The sequence below is a fragment of the Cornus florida genome, unplaced genomic scaffold, assembly GCF_030987335.1.
Source record: "Cornus florida cultivar Cherokee Brave unplaced genomic scaffold, ASM3098733v1 CherokeeBrave_3.0.0_Hap2_Chr05, whole genome shotgun sequence".
Taxonomy (NCBI): domain Eukaryota; kingdom Viridiplantae; phylum Streptophyta; class Magnoliopsida; order Cornales; family Cornaceae; genus Cornus; species Cornus florida.
The window spans coordinates 55094356-55118608 of record NW_026775575.1 but is presented as its reverse complement, the minus strand read 5'-3'; the positions used below and the strand labels follow the sequence as shown (position 1 = coordinate 55118608).

The 24253-nt window shown below is 35.9% G+C and overlaps 1 protein-coding gene and 1 pseudogene across 1 annotated transcript; both read left to right on the top strand.

Annotated features, from left to right (window-relative positions):
- Positions 1–13696: 13696 nt before the first annotated feature.
- Positions 13697–15495, top strand: LOC132310155 (uncharacterized). Its single transcript, XM_059808374.1, has one exon. It carries the CDS (start codon positions 14402–14404, stop codon positions 15368–15370), a length of 969 nt encoding a protein of 322 aa, XP_059664357.1. The 5' UTR covers positions 13697–14401; the 3' UTR covers positions 15371–15495.
- A 267-nt stretch (positions 15496–15762) lies between these two features.
- Positions 15763–19253, top strand: LOC132309298 (uncharacterized; annotated as a pseudogene).
- The last annotated feature ends 5000 nt before the right edge of the window (positions 19254–24253 follow it).

Genomic DNA, 24253 nt, shown 5'->3' with positions numbered 1-24253 from the left:
CATGAGAGCAACATGATTACGACATTTAAAACAAGTATTGATGCATGAGAGTTCAAATCTAAGGAAGGATGTCTCGGATCTTACCTCACGAGAGCGAGAGAATGGAGAATGAACTGAGATGATCTGAGGTGAAGAGGATGGAGATGAACTGAGATTCGAGATGCTTGGATCTCGCCGGAGGAGTTGCCGGAGCTTGGAGAGATGATTCACAATAAAGAGGGACGAGAGGCTAGGGTTTGGTAAGTGAGATCGATCCAAATTATCGATCTCAAGACCCTTGGATCTGTTTTTAAAAACATTTTCTGCCTAGTTCGATCGATCGAAGATGAGTTGTGATCGGTCAAACTTCGATGAACTCCTTTCAAAGTATTTTTGGATTTTCGGGGTTTTTTTTTTTTTTTTTTTTTGAAATTTGCAAAAATAAAATTAAAAATTAAAAATTGGAAAATAAAGTAAAACAAAATATTTTTGATTTGATTTGAATTTTTTTTTAAAATTTAATTAATTAAAAACTAAATAAATTAAAATATTTTTGAATTTTTTAAAACTTGTTGAAAATTAAAACAAAATAAAATGAGAGTGAAAATAGAATAAAATAAAAATGAAAATATTTTTTGATTTTTGAAAAGTTGAAAAGTCAAATTAAAGTAAAAATTATGAAATGAAGATTGAGATCGATCGAAACAAGAGTTCGATCGATTAGACAGAGAGCAAAAATATGCAGGTTTTTGGTTCAAAATTTTGGCTAAGTGTTGAAACATGAGATCGATCGAATTGGGAAGTTGGATCAATCAAAGAACTTTCAGATCGATCTTGGAATGTTTCGAACGATTAGACAGAGAGCTGAAATATGCAAGTTGATGCAGGCTCAAAATTTTTCTAAGTGTTAAGTCATGAGATCGATCGAACTTGGAAGTTGGATCGATCGAAGGTCTCTTGATCGATCTTGGAGTTGGTTCGAACGATGGGACACAGAGGTGATTTGGATGCAGGTTTCTACAGGTCGAAAAATTTTCTAAGTATTGGATGCAGAGAAGAGTTCGATTGATCGAACTTAAGTTTGAGATCGATCGAACTTTGCAGAATGCTCAATAATTACATGAAAGCTTATGCAATCCTCACCAAAGTTCCTTGAAATGCATATGAACCAAAAACAAGTATCTAGACTTCGCAAGAAATGAAATGAAAGATAGAAATGGGGGAGGAATAGTGTTTTAACACCCTACGAATGCTTTTGCTAGTCTTTAACGTCTCTAGCAAGACATTGGGCTCTTTTAGCCCGGATCAAAGATCTTATAATGCATCCTCTCCTTGTTGGGGTGATAGATGCTTTGAACTCCACCCAACAAATGGTTCTTTGAAGAACTTGTTGGATTAAGCTCAAAGGAAGTCTTTGGTCCCTTGTCTATGTAATTACAACATTTAGGCTTCCATGCCCTTTCAAAGCAAGAGTTTGAAACAAGACTTTTAGAATGCAAGGTTGAAGATGATCCTTTGGAAGTTTTGGTTTTACATAAAAGCTCATTTCCTTGGTATTGAAGATCATGACATTCATCTATAACATTGATTTCTCCTTTATATTTGTCAAATGAATTGGGTGTGGGATTAAAGATATTCAACTTCACCTTCATGTGGCCAAATGAAATCTTCATTATCCCCGTCCTATAATTGATGTTGGCATTAGCGGTTGCCAAGAAAGGTCGGCCAAGGATAACGGGAATTTGGCTCTTAGGATTGGGAACCGGTTCCGTGTTCATGACAACGAAATCAACTGGGAAGAAGAATTTATCAATCCTTATCAAAACATCCTCAATGACACCCCTAGGCTTCTTAATGGATCAGTCGGCAAGTTGCAAAACTACCGCCGTCGGTTTCAATTCACCTAAGCCCAATTTGACATAAACCGAGTATGGAAGAAGATTAACACTTGCTCCTAAGTCAAGAAGCGCCCGATTAATGATATGATCACCAATAATGCATGATATAGTGGGTGAACCGGGGTCCTTAAACTTTGGAAGAGTGTTATGTTGCAAAATTGAGCTTACTTGCTTGGTCAAAACCACTTTTCTTAGTGCTTGGCTCTTGTTCTTCCGCTTTTGGGTGCACAAGTCTTTCAAGAATTTGGCATAAGCCGAATTTGCTTGATTGCATCCAATAGTGGAAGATTACCTTTCACTTGCCTAAACATTTTCATGATTTCATTGGTTTTTGCCTTTTGCTTGTCTTTTGAAATGGATCCTTTTAAGGCATCCGGAAATGGAACCTTTGGTTCAAACACTTTTCAAAATTTTCTTTTGAACTCTCTTCAACACAAGAAGTTTTCAAATCATTTTTCAATAAAACCTTTTCAACATCCTTTTTCAAAACTTCTTTTTCAAACACATCTTTTAAGACTTTCTCATTTACAAGGTCATGTATATGCAATGAAGGAGGAATAGGATGTGAAACAGGACGGGTGACAACTTGAGGTTGCACCGGTTCACTCTCTTCATTAAACATTCCAACTTGATTGTTCACAATCCTACCACTCCGCAAGGTAGTCACCGCATTAACATGTTCAATGGCGTGGCCTTCCGATGAGGAATGGGTTTCCACAACACATTGTTGTTTAAGTGGGGCATTAATGGGCATCTTTCTCTTCTCTCTTGCATTAAGAGTGCTTGTTATTTGCCCTACTTGGGTTTCTAGCTTAGCAATAGATTGAGAGTGAGAATGAAGCAATTGAGTGTTAGCCTCTAAAGTGCCCAAAGCATTCAAAACTTTCTCTTCAAAGGCGGGACTTCTAGTATTACCTTGGGAATAGGATTGGTTGGGAAAATAAGAATTAGCAAATTGATTCCTTTGTGATTGATAGGGTTTATAACCTTGGGATCCTTGGTTTTGAAGTGGAGGTGGAATGTACTTCCCTTGAAAACCGCCTTGGGAAGGGTTTGAGCCCTCTCCTTGGTTTTTTCAAGAGAAATTTGGATGATTCCTCAACTCTGATTATAATGAGTACCATAAGGATTGTTCCTTTGGTTCACAAAAGCCGCATTGACTTGTTCATTAGGTTCACTTTGCACTTGTCCGTGAGGACAATGAGAAGTAGAATGAAGAACACCAGAACAAGTCATACATGTTTCATTTGACGCACGATGAGAATGGTTAGGGAAGGAATATACTTGGTTTGCCGAGTTTTGGTTAATCAAAAATTGATCAAACCTTTGAGACAAAGACTTCATTTCGGCGGCTATTTCATTTGAATGTTCGACTTTATGTAAGCCAACACTCTTCCTACCTTGTGAATTTTTGCCATTCTTGGATGATAGTGTTCTATGCAAAGAATTTTCACTCATGCTTTCATAGAGACGCCACACGTCATCCTTATGCTTATCAATGTATGAGCCACCCATGGAAGCATCAACCATACCCTTATAGTTGTCCGATAAGCTCTCAAAGAAATATTGAACTAATTGCCATTTGGGCATGTCATGATGTAAACACTTCCTAAGCAATTCATTGAAGCGTTCCCATGCCTCATGAAACGTTTCTCCATCCTCATGTGAAAATTCTCGAATTGAGGTCCTCATGGCATTGGTCTTAGAAACCGGATAGTACTTCTTCAAGAACTCTTGTTGCATTTCTGCCCAAAAAGTGATTGAAAAAGGCCTAAGATTGTTAAACCAATACTTTGCCTTGTCTTTTAAGGTGAATGGAAAAAGTTTGAGTCTTAAGACCTCTTCCGGCATGTCCGTATATTTTATGGTGGAACATACTTCAAGAAACTCATCCAAATGCTTATAAGGTTCTTTACTTGGAAGTCCATGATAGTTAGGAAACATTTGAATGATTTGTGGCTTAATTTCATAATGATGTGCTCTAAATGGAGGCAATTGGATACATGTAGGTGCATTATACTCATTAGGCACATAATGGTCTCGTAAAGCAAGAGGTGGATTAGCTACTTGAGGTGCAACATGAACACCTTGGTTTTGAATTCCTTGATTGTTGATGGGAGGTTGTGGAGCATACATTGGCCTTGGCATTCCATATGGAACTTGGCCTTGTTGTTGTGGTGGTTGGTGAATGAATGGCCTAGGCATGTCTAATGGTTCTTGTACGTTCTCATTGTGCACATTGGGATGAAGGATACCTTGTTGGTCTATGTGACCAAGGTCCTTAATATGGTTATCATTATGATCATCCATTGATAGATTGGTTCTATGTGAACTTCCTCTTCCCCTAGGATTTCTAATGATGGATTCAAGATGCAAATCAAGAGGGGCAAGAGTTGGTCTCAATGAACGACGCCCATGCATGCATAATGCAAAACAACAAACACAAAGAATGACACACATTATGCCTTTACAACAATACAATGAAACTCCCTCCACAAACACTTAACCCATATTCCTATGCTTTAACAAAGATGATGCAAAGAACAATAAAATAGCATCCACGCGGGCTCACGATTTATCTAAGAATTGAATTACAAGCCTCCACGCGGGCCGACAATTTAACTAAGGGATTGAGTAAAGAAAATCTCACAAAGGTCCTTTAGCACTTCAACTCCAAATTTTAAAGCTTAGCTTAGCAATTTTAGAATTTTTAGCCTTTTGCTTTCTTTGCTTGTTTAAATTGAATGCTCAATGGCTCATTTGTTTGCTTCCTCTCCAACAATGCACCTAGTTAAGTAAGAACAACACAATAAGTAACCAAAAAGAAAAATAAAAATAAAGTAAAAACACGATCAAAAGAGTACTAATCCTAATCAATTCCACAAATCCGACGTTGCCAAATCTAATCAACAAATCCCCGGCAACGACGCCAAAATTTGACGGGCGAGTGTTAAAGCCGTTCTTTGCACGCCAAAATTGATGTAGTGAATGTGCTGTTCAAGAAAAGCCTTTTGGGTCAAGTTTAAATTTATAAAAACCACTACCAACACTACTACTAAAGTAGCAAGAGTGAGTAGGGATCGTCCCAAAGGATTATGGGGATTGAGCAATGTCGTGGAATCACAATTAGGGCTAGTAGGTCGAGTGATCAAACAATTGGTTGGTTGGTTGATTAAAGAGCAACTAAATTAAACTAAGTAATAGTAAAAGAGTGCAATTAAGAGTAAGTAAGAGAGAGAGATCTTGGGGTTTAGAGATCACCACCAAGCAATGCATTTCTATATCATTGACAAGTGATTAATGAGGGCAAACAGTGGGTTGCAATATTGGTGTGTGTGTATTTGGTTGATTCAACAAGTAAGGATGACTAGTTAAGCATGTATTGTCTAAACATCATATGAAAGACACAATATATCTAAGCAATGAAGCATATATTATCTAAACAACATGTGAAAGGCACAATAAATCAAAACAAGTCATTAATCATTTCATTAAATTCACAATCCAAATATAACACAAGGATAGAGACATATGCTAATTACATTCAAAAGCTTGGATCATCAAACAACAAGCATAGATTGTCCTCCCATTTAACACTACACTACATCTACACTACTAGCATGAAAATAAACTAGGGGAAAGGCACAATCCATCAAGAGATAAGGAACCATCAAGAGAATCACAAGAGCATTCTTTTAAGCACAATGTTTTGACAATCTTCAAATGTATAGCATCAATACACATAGACACGCATCAATAACACAAAATCTAGAGATAAGCACATGAACATCTATTCTAGCATACATAGACATATGAATAGAATGAAATGACCAATTGGAAGCATTAAACCACATAAATCATTGAATAAACAAGATCTATATATATATCAAAGTGTCAAAACATCAATTACAACACTAATCCCTCAATAATACACAAGATTAAGATATAGAAAGCATGCTTGGGGCTAACTCTAGCCCCAAAAGGATGTCTAGCCACTCATGGTGATGATGCTCCAACCCTCAAGGGCTAATTCCATGGTTGAAATCTGCTCATTGTTGATGAAAAATCTCTAATGGTGTCTCTGGCCTCCTCCTCCTCTAAGCTTCCTCTCCAAGAGATGATATGCAAAATTAAATTTGGCTCCCCCTTGAAAAAGCAATCCTTATCCTTATATAGGTAGGTCAAAATGACACCCAAAATGAGCTGGGGTCGTACACAAAATATTCCCTAATGATTGGATAAAGGACCACTTTCAATAAGATGGATTTTTAACTTTTTTCGCACTGGAGGAAGTTCGATCGATCGAACCTTGAACTTTGATCGATCGAAGGTAAGTGAGATCGATCGAACTTAGGCTTGATCGATCCAACTGGCTGAGCTTTTTGGAAAAAGATAAATCCGAGATATTTATGGGAGATATTTATAGGAAAAGAACAAAAGTGGTTAGTCGGTGGTACAACTGTGGATAGGATCAATCATTTGAATAAGGACAAAAGTGTTCGATCGATCGAAGGATGGTGTTGGATCGATCGAACTTTTGGAACTTTATGCTTTTAGGTCAAGGCTTGGATCTATCTTGAAATACTGAGATTGATCATTGTTCGATCGATCGAACTTTGCTGCTTGCCACCTTTGGCTTCATTTGCTTCATTCTTTCTCCACTTTGGTCCTTTCTTTGATTAATCCCAGAATTGCTTTAATTAAGCTCTTATTTGGCTGAGTTAGCTTATTTTCGGGATAAGTGCCTGAAAAGGGAAATAATACGAAATCAATCTAAAACGGTAAAGTAAGATAGATAAAGGTATTAGAATGCCTAAGCTTAAGGGGTTTAAATACGCACTTTTCAGTGCTCATCAGACTATATAGTTATTGCATGGGTTAGCTATAGATATATAGTTTCTCTGGTCTCTGTTTGGGTTGTCGTAGAAAGAACTTGTTCGTGGGTCTGACCCACTTTTATTTTTCAGGTGCTCATCAGTTTCAGACTTAGAGTTTGTTCGTGTTGAGCAGAGACAGTCCACATCACTCTTCCGATATTACATGGGATTCTCTTTATATTTTTAGTTTTGGATTATATTTCGTTTCAGTTGTTTCAGTTGGGATTATCATTAGGGGTCCACTAGACGGATTCCCGAGTTGTAATGATATTAAAGGTTTTGGATATTTTCATTTGGAGAATTAATTTTTTATTAAGTTAAGGTTTTATTATTTAGTTTCTTTTTTGCTATTTATTTATTCTTAATTATTTCTTTTGTAATCCAATGCTTGTTTATATACTTCATTGTTTTGCATCCCTCGGATCTGTGCTCGGACTTAATCACCGGTGGCTCTAGAATCGAGGTTTATCACATAACACGAGTGCGACATTAATCAATGGAATGTCTTCGAATCTAACAAAAAGTGCAGTATAGGGAGAGATTACGTTTGTTGTGACGAGAAGATACTGACTGAGAAGACATTGATATAGGAGCACTGGGAGTTTGGAAGTTTGTTTTCCTATGGTTAAGCTCTTTTAGAAGAGCTTGAATAAGATGAGTAATCCCATTTTCTGCCATTTAGAGATTCTGAATGCAAAAATAGACTATAAATTTGGAATCAACGCAAAAAATTAGGTTGGAATGGTGTCTTCGAAATTTTTTCTGATACTATTGACGTGGTGGTTGGTATAGCAGTAGTGATGATGTGGCGTTAACATGGTAGATCAGCTGGATGATGACGTGGATGACAACGTTAAAAGGGGCTGACGTGTCAAAAATGCTGACGTGAGAAAATGGGTCCCTAAGCTGATGCTACAACTGACATGGCAGGTGTGCCCTGGACAACGTGCAGATGACATGGTAGTGCTAGCATGAAAGATGATTTGTGCGGCTAACATGGGGACAGCATAAAATAGTGGGCGCGTGAGTGGGCAGAACCTCAGAAGCTTTAAGCGGCGTGTGTAGATGCGTGACAACTCTGTTTGGGGTGATTTTTTCGGCGATGAAAAGGTAATCTTTGGCCCTTTTGTATGATATGATCAAAATGGAAAAAGGATGAGCGGAAGATCAAGAATAGTGATAAGATCCGTGATGAATAGTGACTGAGAAAAAAATAATAAGAATGAGAGGTTTAGAAACCTTGCTTCGATACCATGTTAGAAATAAGAGAGAGAGAGGGGGATGAAATGTATATTATATTGAATTGAGTGAGTGAACATTGTACATAAATTATCTATATATATATATGTGAGGAATGGGGATAGGTGAGTGTTGTGCAAGTTAGGGTAATTAAGTAATGGGCAAGATATCTACGTATGGTAAGTGGGTAGGTGAAGGCGGCTACGGTAGACTATAGGATTATATATAATATAATCTAATAAAATTTGAGGTATGTATTTTGAATATAATGTTGCGCTAATTAAAAAGATAAACATGTCCTCAATTTTAATAGATATTACACTTTATTTCTCTTTTTGTTAAAGTATTAATATATTTAAGTTATAGTTAAATTAAGCAAGCAGACAAATTCAAAGATGAGCAGATGATTCCGATCATATATATATATGTACGCATTTGTGTGAATTACCCATTAAAGGAGAAGTTAGAATGAACATTAAATTAGGTTTGTTTCTCTAATTTTCTTTTCTTTACTTTTTATCTTTTGTTATATATGTGTGTGTGTGTGTATATATATATATATATATATTCTCTTATGCACTCTCGATTTTATAATCATGATAAGCATATTATAATTAAATTATTCAACATAGATGTAGATAATTGAGGAAATCAGGGTTCTTATTTAAGAAAAAGAGGACTCACAATATAATTTTAAGAACCTTTAAGTGAATTATGTATTTAGGATTCTTTTTTGCCAACGCCTTCGTAGCCAAGAAAATTTACTTTCAGAATTTACCTAAAACGTCTAAAAGAGTTTTGTTTGAGTTCAGATTTTACCATAAATATATTTTTTTTTCTATTTTTTCGCTCAATCATATTATGAATTCTCTAGACAAAATAGTTTTAATAGACAAAATTAAGTTGCCAAATCATTCATCACAAGGTTGCCATACCATTTGTCATGTAATTCAAATTATTTCCATGATACAATAATTTGTGACGTTTTAGCATTTTTTTTAAAACATTGATGTTGTAAATAATTAAATAATCCAACTTTTGGATCATGAAAATTTCAATTGCATGTCCAATTTTTTTTTTTTTTTTTTCATTATATTTGTTAAATGACCCCAAAATAATGAATTTGAAAATAAACATAACTTGTGTCTCCTTAAAATATATGAAATATGTTAGGGTTAATTCCTGACCTTTGACTATATCCCACTGACACTCCACTAAGTTTCAATATTGATCGCCGTTAACTTTAGTAACAGAATAGGGTGATTTTACAATTTTACCCATGAATTATATATTAATATTTATAAAATTTTGGAGCTAAATTGAAAAGACAAAAACACCCTTCTATATACATAAATAGACAAATACAGCTTTACACAGACACATCATTCTTCCCTCGCGTCCCTCCTTCGCGCGTCGCCATCAGCACGATTGGATTACAGCCTCGACTGCCATCACCATCGTTGCCGTCCACCTAGTCGAGCTCATTGGTTGCTCGTCCACGGTGGTCAACATCGACGACACCAAAAAATTCGGCGTCAAAAACCCAAATCACATCAAGCCCAAACTGTGACCAGATCATCACCGCCTTCGAGCTTCGCCGTCACCATCAACCGCTCCTCGCCCGGTCATCGTAATCCACCATGGACGAAGACATCTGCAGAATTGCTGAGTAGTCATCAACTGGAGTCAAATCGGAATACCAATCTGCAGAATTGATGAGGACTAGCAGAATCCGGCGAGTTCGCGGGTCAAATCGGAATACTAATCGCCGGCCCGTACGCATAACCCAATCGCCGTTCACTCAACCCAATCGTCGTTAAAGAGCTCGCTCCTCCCTTGCCGCCACCAAGGCTCTTCCTCTATTTCTTCTTGTCTTTATTCTAATCATCATTGTCGTTGTGTGAGTCTTTTCCATCGCTCTTCTTAAATATGTCCATCCATCGCTTCGAAGCGGTGAATGCGGTGGTTGATGAGTCCAGCATTGTAGTTGACAACTGGGGACCCGAACCAATTGTTGACTCGGGCAGTGGGTTTGAGTTGGGGGTTGTTATGGGTGGCTCGGAATGTGAATCAGGTGGGTCATTAGAGGTGTGGCGGTGGAGGAGGTGGAGGGGGAGGAGGATATCGTCAACGAACAACTTATCAGCAGAGAGGAGATTGCGTTGAGGGAAAGAAGGATTTCAGACCATCGAGAACTCAAATTCGGGCGAATTTGAATCGCTGCTTCTTCTTCCACTGCTGCAGGGTGTTAGGGTTTGTGGCCTTATGGGGTTTGATTGTTTCAATTTTGGAGTCTCCGTTGTAGAGAAAGAGAGAGAGATGAGGATTATAGAGAAATGTGGGAAGTTTCTTTCCAAGGAGTTTGCTGAGTACAGAGCAGGTGACCCTACTCGTAATAAAGAAAGGAGAGAATGTGAGTAATTAAAAGTAGAGAGAGAGTGTGTGTGTTCTAAGCCAAGGCCGCCGAGAGTGTGTGCGTATATATATTATATGGGGTAAATACCAATAAACACCCCTATACTACTCTCTCTATCTCAAGAAACCCCTGAACTAATTAGTACCCCTAAACTATTTAAAAAATACAATTTAAGGACAAAATTCAAATTCACTGGCACCGGAAATATTAGATTACAAAATTGCCCTTATTATTTTAGGGCCAAACACCACCTTACGGTCCACATTTTATTTTAGTGCCAAATACCAACCAGACCACTACCCAATTAACTAGAAATCTATCCAAGAAACCACAGCTCCTTCAGCCATTGAGTTCATCCGTATTGATGATAAGAAAAACCAAAATTAAAACATATTTATTATCTTATTTTTCAACTGACCACATCTTAATCATATTTTATCTCACCATTATTGGTCCCTTTTGCAATATTGTTTCCTCGCTCCATCTCTGTACACCCCCTGAAAAGCGTAGAAGACATGTGATCAAGAGAGAGATGCGTTGATGAATTTATTTGTCTGCTTAATTGGAATCGGAATCTTCGGCATCTATATATTATCTTTGTAAATATATATATATATATATATATATATATATAGTGCTTATCTTCATTTTATTAAAAGGAACAAATGTATGTGTTTGGATGAAATTAGAACAACAGAGTTCTTGGCACACTAACATTTGAAGTCATTTTTTCTGGCGACGGCTGTTAGCCCAAATCAATCACCAAAAATGGTTGGGTGTTATTTATTCCGTCTGATCTGAATATCTTAGAGGACTTGGACTGAAAATGAAAGGCGCAGGATACAAGGACACTCCTGCACTTGCCTTTTTGCATTGGCTGAACATCTATTATCTGCCAAATTGTCACCAATGTTTTTTACAAAGGTTAGTATATTGTTAATCACCAACATCCCCATCTTCATCCTTATCAATAACATTCATGCAAGCCTATCCACATACGTATACCGACCCACCACCACCCACCAGCCGACGACCACCACCACCCACCGATAACCAGCTGCAAACCCATCTCCTATGGTGATCCATACACAGACAACCACAGCAGGCGGTGGCGTCGCCACCACCCCCATCACCGCCGACCACCAACCAGCACTGTATGGATTATTTACCTTGGTCCCTAAGAACCCAAAACCAAATCAAATACAAATGTAATTGAAATTCATGTATTTTGCATACTGTTTGTAATCTCTTCTAGATATATTCATAGCTTACCTGGGTTTCGGGATTACTCACTCTATCTAAAAATCAGTAGCAGAAACAGAGATTCAAATACTTATTTGGCTTTGATATTTTGATGTTTGGCTTATGAGGTACTATTTGGAAATTAAGTTGATTAAATATAAGGAAAGTGAGTAGAGAGAGAGAGAGAGAGAGTGGTGAGTTTCGTCTGTGATTGTTGAAAAGTTGCAGAGCATAGAAAGAGATTGCAATTTGCAGAGCATGGAGAGAGAGTGGAGTTGGGGGTTGATGGTTCGATTTGGGCCAATTAGAAAGGGTAGTTTGTCATTTTCAATTTATAGCATAGGTCAGGTGACTACTTTACGGTAAAAAACTAACGGAAGGTTGTTTTTGGAAAAATTTGGATAGTACAGGGAGTTTTCTATTAAAAAAATAGTTTGGAGGGTTTCTTGGGAAAGAAAGTAAAGTATAAGGGGGTTTATTGCACTTTACCCTATTATATATATGCAATGGTATATAAATAAACTACATTATCATTTACAATAAGTATGGGGTAGTTTTGTAATTCCTCATTAGTCAATGAGGTTAAAGAGGTCATTTCAGTACTGAAAAGGGTAAAATTGACCTTATAAAAATTTTCTCATGCTGACATCAGCCCACACCGTTAAACAACTACGATAAGGAGTAACTTGGTACGCATGATCAAAGGTCAAAGAGTGTACCAATAATTTAACTTGGACATTTTTTAGTTTTATTTTCCAAAATTCAAATCCTTTAAAACAAAACAATAGATCTTGTTGCAACGTGTCAATACTTCATTAACATTCATGTGTACGAGTGCGCATGTGTGCAATATCATTATATTTTTTAATTTTAAATTATTATCTTTTTCCACCCATTATATGAATTCGAGATAAATAAATAAATAAATAAGTGTGTGAATTATACTGATGTTCCCCCTTGCGCGATAAAAATACACATACCTTTCATGCTAGACATTTTCATTGGATGACTTTTACAAGAAAAATATACACAAACATATGCAAATGCTTCATCCGTAGACTTGGGAGGAATGTCATATGTGCTAATATTTTTAATCATCTTCTCTTTCTTCTTAATAATTGTTTTAGTTAGAACTTGTGAGATTTATTTAGAACAATTATGCTTAATCATTTATCATTTTAATGGCATATCTTTCTCCTATGTGGGATCAAAGTACTCAAATTTTTTTCTAGATATTGAATTTTAAAGAAATTGAACAATTTATGAAAAAAAAAATTGTTTCCTTAACAATGCTTTAAATTTACCCCTTCTCTTTTTATGAGTTACTTGTAATTTTTCTTTACCACCAAATGGGGTGGGTACCTTTCAAAGTAGCTGGTCAACATATGTGATAAATCTAATAATACAAAACAAAAAAATAAAATAAAAAAATTTGTATTTTAATAAATTTATAAAATTTTTACAATTTTATTACATAGTAATAATAAAAGAATGATTATATATATATATATATAGGGTAGAGTACATTCACACTCCCTGAGGTTTGACAAAATACAATTTATTTGAAAAATATGTATTGAAACAAAAAATCATTTTAAACGTCTACATTTTTTAGAAGTTGGGACATCTATAAAGTAAAAAAAAAAAAAAAAAAAAAAAAGTGAACAATATAAAGTGTTTTTTTTTTTATGCATAAATTATTCATGAGAGTAGATTGGTCCAATTTATTAAATTATAAAGTTAAAAAATTCTCTTAAACGGTCAAAAGGTAATTTGGTCAATTTTTCATATAAAGGGGTGTCTCTGTCCATTTTTGAAACTTTCGTAAGTTTTTCGGAGTATCTTTTTATCAAATCTCAAGGAATGTGAATGTACTTTACCCATATATATATATATATAATTATTATACTTTTCTTCCTAACATAGGCAAAATGTGGTATTTTTCACCTGAAAGTTGGGGGCATGTGAATGCATAATACCATCAAATGGTTGGGAGGTAATCTTCTGCTGACGTGGCTAGATCTGAGTAATAACTTATAGGGAGCAATAAATTTTACGGGCGGTGGCCCATGCTCTAGCGAGTCTGTCGCGTGTTGACATGGAGGAGGATTTGGTGCTCCATTAAGTTCCTCCTTCCATCGATCAACTTTTTTGGCAGCTGATGCTGCTGGTTTAGTTTGAGGGCCGGGTTGTTTTGTGTTTGTTGGCAAAAAAAAAAAAAAAAAAAAAAAAAATTTCCTCCTGATTTTCATTAAAAACATATTCTAATCTGTAAATCCGCAGACCTAGATTTGTTGGCCACTACTACTTTTTTTTTTTTTTTTAAGTCTCTTTCAGGGCATTTTGGAGCGTATCCAAAATAAAAAAATAAAAAAAGTGTCCCTATTAATGTGGGGTTGGTATCTTAATTTTCTGAAAAAGGTATATATATTAGGTGCATTTAAGTCCAAAAAAAAAAAAAAAAAATTGGAATTGTAATTCCTCCACATTTCTCCCAGATTCATCCTCCTCCTCATGATTCTCTCATAATCAACCTGATTCTATCCTTCTACCCAGCTTTTGATCCTCCCAACCCCAACCCACAAAAATCTACATTAAAACCCAAATGGGTCCAAGACAATAGTCCTACAAATTTCAAAGTCAATGCCCCCCCCTTCAGATCTGACATCTGTGCTAATTTTCAGTTCTTTTATCAACCCAGAAAAATCTACATTGTTCACTCCTCTTCAGACCCAAATTCAATCTGATTCATGCAAATAAAAAATCACTTCAAAAACATTGGTACAATGAGCTCTATGCCTCTTCTCACCTTTCTCCATATAGTTCTGTATTTGCAAATGCTGAGTGCTCAGTCACCTGAACTCTCAGCCAGAGCACTTGATTCACTGCTTCAAGGCTATGCTTTCAAGGCCTTTTCCAGGCCAAGAACCGGCGTTCCTTACAATGCCGGCGTCCCGGACAGCTTAACCGGAATCAAGGTCTCGGCATTGAGGCTGAGGAGTGGCAGCTTGATGAGAAGAGGATTCAATGGTTACAGGGAATTTGAAATCCCAATTGGTGTTGTTGAGCAGCCTTATGTGGAGAGGCTTGTTTTGGTGTACCACAATTTGGGGAATTGGTCTTCCTTGTACTACCCTTTGCCTGGGTATGCCTATCTAGCCCCTGTTTTGGGGCTGTTGGCTTACAATGCATCTGATTTATCTGATTCAGATCTCCCTGAATTGGACATCAGAGCGTCGAAAAAGCCCATTTTGATCGGGTTTGGGAATGTGGAACTAGCACCAATTTGGTTGGTGCCAATGTGTGTTTATTTTGGATTGGATGGTTCAGTGGAGTTCAACAATGTACTAAGTGGAAATGTGTGTTCAACTTCTAAACAAGGCCATTTTGCTATTGTTGTGGAGTCTAATGCTCCTCCGCCAATGCCTGCCGGAGGAAATCCACCACCTAGCGGCGGCGGTGGAGGTGGTGGTGGTGGTGGTGGTGAGAAGGATGAGTATAAGGTGTGGATAATTGTTGGGGTTTTGGGGGTAGTGCTGGTGTTGGGTATGGTAGGTGTTTGTGTAAGGAGGTGCAGGCACAGGAAAAGGATACAAACTATGGAAAAACAGGCAGAAGGGAGTGTGCCCTTGCAAACAACCACTGTTGGGAATTCTAGGGCACCGACGGCTACGGCGACTCGGACAAAACCATTGTTGGAGAATGAACTTGTGCCTTAGTGAATTAGTCTCTTGTTGGCTGCAAAGATTTTTCCATACTCAATACAAATTCATTCTCATTTTTAATTTTTCTTTCTGACTATTGTAGTGTGTCCATATCTTTTGTGATAGTCCCCAATTGTTGTGACAATTCAGAATCATTGGATTATAAATTTTGCAATAATTTGCTCTGAATTACTCATCAATCATTTGATTATTCCATTTTGAAAACTTTGCTGCCAAATTTCAATTTAATTCAGATTGGCATTCATGTCTTTTGCCTGGACAGTTTAGAGAACAAAGACAGCAAAAACAATGAACACCCATCTAATACTGAGTATTCATTACTTTTTCAACAGAGGGAGACCAAATATTAATTGCCAGCTTTGGTGATACAGAATGTCAAAACAATTATGGCTTCCTTGCTAACTGTACTCTATGGTTAGTAATGGAATTTAATGATTCCAATGTTATTTTAATATTTAAGAAATAATGATCAATTAAGGATCGAATTTGGTACTTATCGGATTTAATTTATGTAAGTACGGTGGTGGACCCTATCATATGATGTCATCACAACGTCATATAATGAGACCCACCGCCTCTCTTACATAACTTAAATTCGATAATTGTGGAATTTGGTCAGCCACTACTCATAATTTATGGAGATATTCTTGAAAAAATTTAGTCAAGAGTTTATGGGATAGAGCCTCTATAAATATATAACTTATTACTCAATCCGTCTTATATTAGTAGTTCCTATATCTATTTTAAAAAGTCCATTTCAAATTAGTTGTCCTACTTAAGAAATAAAAGAAAAATAACGTCATCTATTTATTATTACTCTTTAAATTTTCAACAATCTTTTAATTTGATAATTTAAAAGAGAATAAAGCATTAATTACATGTTCTTTTAAAAATTTCTAATACCAAAATGGACAATTAATATGAAACCGATGGAGTTAATTTAAGTCGCTCACAATTATGGTTGATTCTGGCCAATAACAATCTGACACAAAAATAAAAATTTAAATAAAATTAATAACTAGTTGAGTTGTGATTGACCTTTTTGTCCATGGTTGCAAATGACTTGGATAACAAGGGCTTTTAATACTCATCATTACTCACTATTTACAGATAGCCAATAAATGCAAGAAATAAATGGCACAAATTAAAGTGCATCAACTCTTAAATAAAGGCTGTCAAAAAAAAAAAAAAAAAAAAGCCTCTTGATTAAAGTGTTGAAGGTTTGCCAACAGTACGATGCTTCATAAGCAAATAAATGACATGTTCACAAGGTATTTTGAATACCTGGAAGTGAAACTTACCCTGAGACATGATGATCTTTTAATATGAGGGCAGAAATGAACTTCAATTTATTCAAATTCGAACTAATTTGTTGTGAACTGGACTTGGACTTCACTCAAAAATTGTGACAAGCTCAAAAAATTAAGTTCGAATTTGATCATGTGATCTAAGTTGAAAATTTTCTCCCGCCTATAATTTTACCAGTTTAATTTTATTATGAAACTCAATACAAATTATATACGAAATAGTCAATCATATCAAAAAGTGCGCCTGTATTATGTTTCTTGACAAAAAAAAAGAAAAAAAAAAAAAAGAAAAAGAAAAAAAGAAAATCAAAATCAAAATCATATAAAACTAAAGGAGAATAACAACCCATTAGCCCAGTTCCATTATCAAGTGAGGGCCTCACGCACAGAAAAGTCCACATTTTTTTGCCCAAATAGAGTTTACCACAGACCAATTCTCTTCAACCAGTCCAGTCCAGTCCAGATTATTATTATTATTATTATTACAGTATTATTTTTCTCAACCAGTCCAGGTTAGTCTAGAACAATCAGAAGAAGGGGAGGAAGCGGTGGTGTACGCTCTGTCACCGTTCCAGCAGAAGTGATGACCTGTCTCTGGAAGGATCTTCCCGGCAAGATCCAGCACAAGGTCTCCGAGAACTGGCTCAACGCCATCCTCCTTCTCACTCCTCTCGTCGCCACATATTCGTAAGCTCTCTCTCTCTCTCTATATATATATATTCTTACATTTCAATATATTTATGTCTGTGTATGTGTGTACTTAAATTTACTACGTACTAGTCCTTTCCTCTGTTTGATTCTAATTAGGGTTTCTTTTTTGTTTACTTTTTAATTTTTGAAGGTAAATAATGTGCTGAGGATAATAGGGTGTTTGATTGTGATGCTAATGATTTAGGGACAATAAATGGATGTATCCAGCTGGAAATGTGATTATTTGGTTGATAAATCACAAGTTTGTTTGTAATTTGAACCAATTCTGAAATTTGTACTTCGGATTTATGCATTTATATAGCAGTGTGACTGATTTTATTATTTATGAGCTTCTTTTGATAATGATTTTGGCTTATACACACTTTTGCTTTTGTTGCCTGTTATTTGATTGATGTTTGTTAGCACGTTATCCTTTCACCAGCTTCAGTAAGTGAAAAGAATGGGACGTGCTACTAGATTAACTTGCTTTCGATTATTATTTCAAATATTTGGAAAAATAACTTACTGTGGCATGTTTGAAAATTCGCTTACAAGAAAAACAAGAGAAACCATAAACTCATCAGAATTTATTCTTAGCAAACAAGCAGAGGAGTAGTGAATGAGTTTTGTTGCAGTTGAGATTTGTGCTGTTCCAATCATTGTGGCCTTTCGGTACTAAAATGGCATTGAAATGGATGATTTTATGCTTTTACTTCTCAGCTTCTCCCCATAAAGCAATTTTTTTACTTATCAAAGAAATAAATAAATAAAGCAATTCTAGTGGAACCGTCTATCATTTTGCTGGGGATTTATGTTATACGTCACCCAGAAAAAGAGAGGAAGGAAGATGATGGAGAACCGTTCCCTCCGCTGTAGTGCGAGATATGATTAGGAATTGCCTCAAATGATTATGGTGCCATCTGCTATATGTTAAGAAGCACGAACACTTCTAAAGAGTTGTGTCCATGTTCGATCTGTAAAACACGGATCCTTCTAGGTCACATTTTTGCCACAATGACGCTTTTAACTATATTGAACGCTGTTGGCATTTCTATCATCTTAAGAGGTCAATATGACAATTGTCGCATTAAGTTGCTTTTCTGGTTACAAGTTGACCACATTAGTTTATTTTGGTAGCACACCTATTAGGTTTTATGGGACATGTTTGTTCTGTGCTCCATCTGTGGGCTGCCGGGCATTTGACCATATGAGAAAGTGTGATTACTCCTTTCTTTCTTATTTGTTTCTTGTTCTGCGCATTTCTATGAAAGACGTTATGCTATTGCCTTTCATTTTCTTTGTTTCGCTTGGGTTATTTTTTGAGTGAGTTCCTTGTTCAATCTAAGTTTATATGCTTAGCTTCAGTTGATCGAATTGGGAGGAAGCTCATGCATGTATTTTAGCTACTTCTGCTTGTTATGTTCTGGCACCATCCTTCGGCTATGTTTAGCGGTACTTGGAAGTATATGTTTCAGTTAGTGACTGTGTTCAGCAACGCTTTCTTTTCTTAATAATTGTTAAGAGGGAAAAAAAACTAAGCAATGCCCTTGGTACATCATTCATTTGGTGGTGTGTTTATCAACTCCTGCTCCTAGAAAGTCGGTTGTCGGCAAAATGCTTTACATTGACAGACTAGTATTGTCTAATATTCTTCCTACTTCTTTGGTAGGCATTTTGATGGTTTGTGCTAAACTTGCAGATATGTCCAGTACTACAAGGAAAGGGAGAAGATGGAACACAGGTATTGAAGTCAGGCGTGGAGTCTGTTTGCACCTTAAAATAATATTTTATTTTTTATTGGGCCACATGGCTATTTGCACTATATGTTAATATTCAATTAATTTTAATTAATTGATATATGATTTTTATATATGGGCTAATAGAGGATTATTTCAAGGAGTGTGTTACTAATAGGACTCTTATTCAAAATTGGAGTTTAAAATCAACAATTCCCTAATTTAAAGCCACGTCCAAAAACAAGTTCATTTTAGATAAAATCTTCAGACAAAGTGTTTGAATTCAAATAGGATATTTGAATTCAAACGACACGAAAGTAGCAACTACTTTCAACCGCTACAAGATTTTTTCTATAAATAGTACCCAAAGACATCTGTGCAAAAGGTCCATAACCAACACAACGCATTTTCTTTATCAATGTTTTTCATTCTTGTCCTCGGTATGGGAATTTTACTTATGAAATAAAAGTCGATGGTTGGCTTTAGTCCCCTCTACTTTTATTTTCTAAGTCTCTTGGAATAAATGAATGCTCGTCTAATTTGTTTTACTCCCTTCATCTATTCTACATATAGTGCTGAAAGTTCTCTTTATTATGAGGCGTCGAAGAACCTGAAGGAAGGGGTCATCCTTGCCTTCTAGCAGTCGCCTGATTTTTCATATTCGGTCAGTACTAAGGGAAGTTTGGCTATCCAACTCCTTGGTCGAAAGACTTTGGCATGCACCTAAAAAAAAATAGCCAAATAGAGTCAAAGTGCTTTCAATTCATATGAAGGCCATAGTGTTTTTGTAGTTTTACCGGAAAATAAGCTGACTGTTGTAGTATCGACCGCCACATCTACAATCTTCGTTTTACATGTACCGGTTTAGTTTGTACTTGTGGTCATGATATGTTTGTGAGTTTGTTTGGGCGTGTTGAATGAAAATGATCCCGGAAGTAGATTCTTATATATTGGTTTGGGTTATGGCCAACATGGGCCATCAGCACATAATCCTTGATTTCGTTATATACTAGTTTCTGATAAAGAATTGAGAGGGCGAGCCTTGTTTACGGGTTCAAAATACCTTTGAACCCACTAAGGTAAAGCTATTTTGTAATGTTGGGAGTCCAATTTTCTTAAATAAAAATCGTCTTTTATTTAAGAAAATATTGGCTAATGGTAATCACACACTCTTCTATAGTTTGCTTTAAAATTGCCTCATTTGGTATAATAGCCAATATATCTCTATCCCTGATTTCTGAAATAAGTATACCATAAATTAACCTAAACACAACATAAAAGGTTAATAATCAAATATATATATATATATATATATATATATATATATATATATATATATATATATTTTTAGCAATAATTTTACTAAGCTGTCACCAAGTCCTCTCGTTGGTAGGAGGTTTTGAGAGGGGTTTTGTCTCCTTCTTTGGTCCACGTTTCTAGTGGTGGCTATGGATGACATTGCTTCAGCAAATTGAAAAATTTTCTCTATCAGGCGAGGAAGATGATGAAATCATTGTTTCAGATACGGATATTAGAGGAGTGGATTGGTGCATGCTTAGTCTCTTGGGAAAGTGTTTTCTGAAAAGCCTGTGAATTTGAGCCGGTCTTCGCTATACGTAATGGATACATGTCCGTGGAACGTTGAAGGACTGTTAATCGTCCTTTTTCCATGGACATCGAATTTGAAAAATGAACTGCTGACTGAAATAAGTCAACCAAGATTTACTGAATTGGGTTAAAATGTTGCTCCTAAATTGCCTTGATCCTGTTGGGTACAATCAGGTCTAATCAGGTCGGTTCAGATGGGTCGGATCTGGTCACTTCAATAGGGTTACAGTTGGGTCAGTCTGGATTGCTATAACTGGGTTGGGAAGAGCCCACCTTCTTTGTTCTTTTATCTACGTGACTGTAGATCTCTTCGATAACCCCAGCCTTCCCAAACAACAACAACAACGACAGTACCTGGACGGCGGCGACAACACCACCAGATGATTGTGACAACACGTTGCCACCACCACCACACTACAACAACTAACAACGAGAATGAAGTAAACCACGTGAAGATAGCGGCTACTCACACGAGTACCATATGACAATCACCATTAGCAGCAACAAAAACAATGATGACAAAGTTATCGGTGATAACCATAGATCAAAACTGTTCTGATACCATGTTGAAATTAGGGTTTGAAAAAAAGTAGATGGATTGTCTGGGAAAGAATATGTAAGAGAGTAAAATCTGATCTCCCTTACTCCATATATATATATATATATATATATATAGATATATAAAAGAGTAAAAGATTAAAATACCCTTGTGGTGTAAGCTAATTACAAGTGTGCCCCAAATATAACCATTCTAACAAATCTTAGGAACATGTTACATACTGATATGTGAATGATATTATTCTAACAGAAAGTAATCAGTCATTTTTTCAACATGTTAATTAGTTGTTTTCCCTTTGCTAAGAAAGATATTAGGCGTTGAAGTCACTCACACAACTGATTAGATTATCCTATCCCAAACCAAATATACTTTGGATATTCTATCTCAAAGTAAAATGCTTGGTGCTAAACTAGTGTCATCATCAGTTATAACGCATAACAAGCGCAGTCGAGATTCGGGAGCTTCATTGGTTGACCCAACTGAATACAGAGTATTGTTGGTGCACTTCAGTATCTTACCTTAACTCGGCCAGACATTGCATTTACTGTAAATCAAGCATGCCAATATATGCATGCTCCAACCACAAATCACATAACAACAGTTAAAAGAATGCTTCTATTTCTTAAAGGAACCTTACATTTTGGTCTTTATCTTCGACAAGGGTCACCTTTTCTTGTTGCTTATTGTGATGCAGATTGGGCAGGCAATCCGGGAGATTGCCGATCCACTAATGTGTTTTGCATTTACTTCGGATCTAGTTCAATAACTTGAAAAGCTAAAAAGCAATTTACGGTTGCCCGCTCCTCCACTGAATCTAAGTATCATCATCTTACACATACAGCCACTGAAATCTCATGGTTATGCATGCTATTGTGAAATCTTCATATTCCTCACCAGAGTGCCCCCTCATTTGGTGTGACAATATTAGTGCAATCTCGCTAGCCAACAATCCCGTATTTCGCGCACGTACTAAGCACATTGAAATAGATTACCACTGTGTTCGTGAAAAGGTTTCTTAAAGAATTAGGCATTCAGTTCATCACCACAAATGATCAAGTTACTGATATTTTCACCAAAAGTCTCTCATCACAACGATTCGGGTTCCTACAAACCAAGCTTTCAGTTTGTGAACGACCTTATCAGCTTGCCGGGTGTGATAATATTCAAGAGAAATTAGTACAAATCTCAAAGATTTCCTCCTCTGACGTCGCAGATTGAACCACCAGAGGCTAAATTATTGGATGAATTAGACTCGTACAACACTCTATATATATAAATTACAGATTGAGTGCATTGTAATTAGTAAACAGATCTCCTTAGAACCAACTATTGATTTATATTCCATATACATTCTACACTATAAATATTTGAATCAATATACTGATCCAAAATATTGAGAGATTCTTAAATTAGTTTTATGTGGGACGCTGCCAATGCTATGACACTGTGGGCTTATCATAAAGGGAGCAAATTTCATGTTAGAAGCTAACACATCCGTATCTTGTTTCTCTACCATAGAACTCACCCATTCTGCAAAGAGAATGAAAATTTTGAGCCTTTTAGTCCTACTTAAATGTGTGCAGACCGATTGCTTGAGTGCTTAAATTTAAGCTATAGATAATCGTGTTTGATGATGTGGCCCATGTGGGGTCCACATAGATTCCGTATCATTCAATGGCTAACAATGGACAGTCACCACTACTGTCTATAACACTTCTCTAAGTTCGTAGGTGTTCTTTTTTTAATTTTAGTTCAACATCCATTGTTATTTTTATTTGATGAATCAATTAAATGTAAAGAGTTAACAACTCGACAAAGATTTAGAATGAATTGCATCACTCATAATGAATGAATTCAAGATTCTTTTGATCTTCCCTGCCTATCTAGTGGAACTTTAAAATGAATAAAGTTAAGAAGCTATTAGTTGTAAGATAATTTTTAACGATATTAAAGGCTTAATTTAAGTGGTATCTCCTCTTTTTATTTAAAAATTCAAAATTTTGAGTTAATACGTGCCTTTGTGCCATAACCGAAAAATAAAAATAAAAATTATCATTTGGTTGAGGAGGAAAGTAAATGTAATTTGCTTTTTATTGCCTTTGATTTAAGTGGTTCATTTTCACCATATTTTATACCTATTCTTTTTACTTATTTTATGCTTAGTTGAAGAAATAGAACGCTAATTCCAAGTCAGAAACTTCGAGTATTGGATGCGATTATGGAATGCAATTTCACGTGCAAGCATTAACCCACAATAACACAGGGTCTGCAAAAATGGATTAGTTACTTTAATAAGTTTGGGCCCACCTAACTTGGTGAGAGAATTTGGGTGTTGGGAACAGATTAAACTCCCGATCTCTTAGACTTAGCCACTTTCGTTACAGTTGGATCTTCCAGATTCACACGATAAGTATATTGATTTTCCGGAAAGTAATATGTGACTTAAACATTTAAGTAGGGAGAATACTAATTCTAAACCGTTAGAGAGTGTTTTGTAAGGTTGGTTGGAGTACTGAGAGCTGCAATTTTTGGTTGGCATGTGATAAAATAAAATCTTCATATCGTTAATTTTGATAGTTTTATACATAAACTTAAGTTTCGAAATCATTCACATAAATAGTTTTATACATAAACTCAAGTTTCGAAACCATTCACATAACCGTCTACTCACCCTTAGTTTATGAGACTTCTAACTTCTTATATAGGCCTTTTAATGGATAAGTGCATTGTAATTTATGAATAAGATTTAACTTCTAAAAATCTGTATTTAAATATTACCAACCTTACAAAACTCTCTACATTTTTCTAAAATTCTCTCCACTCAAATATTTACATTTTTTACCAACTTTACAAAAACACTGTACTTGTTTTTAGAATTCTCTCAAATGTAACACATATTACTTTCTAAAAGTTCTTTAACTTATTAATTTCGACTGGAGTAATGAAGCCAGATACTTTGATATTTAATTCAGAACAT

Coding starts and splice junctions, on each gene's coding strand:
- LOC132310155 (XM_059808374.1), top strand. CDS start 14,402: ATGCAAATAAAAAATCACTTCAAAAACATTGGTACAATGAGCTCTATG.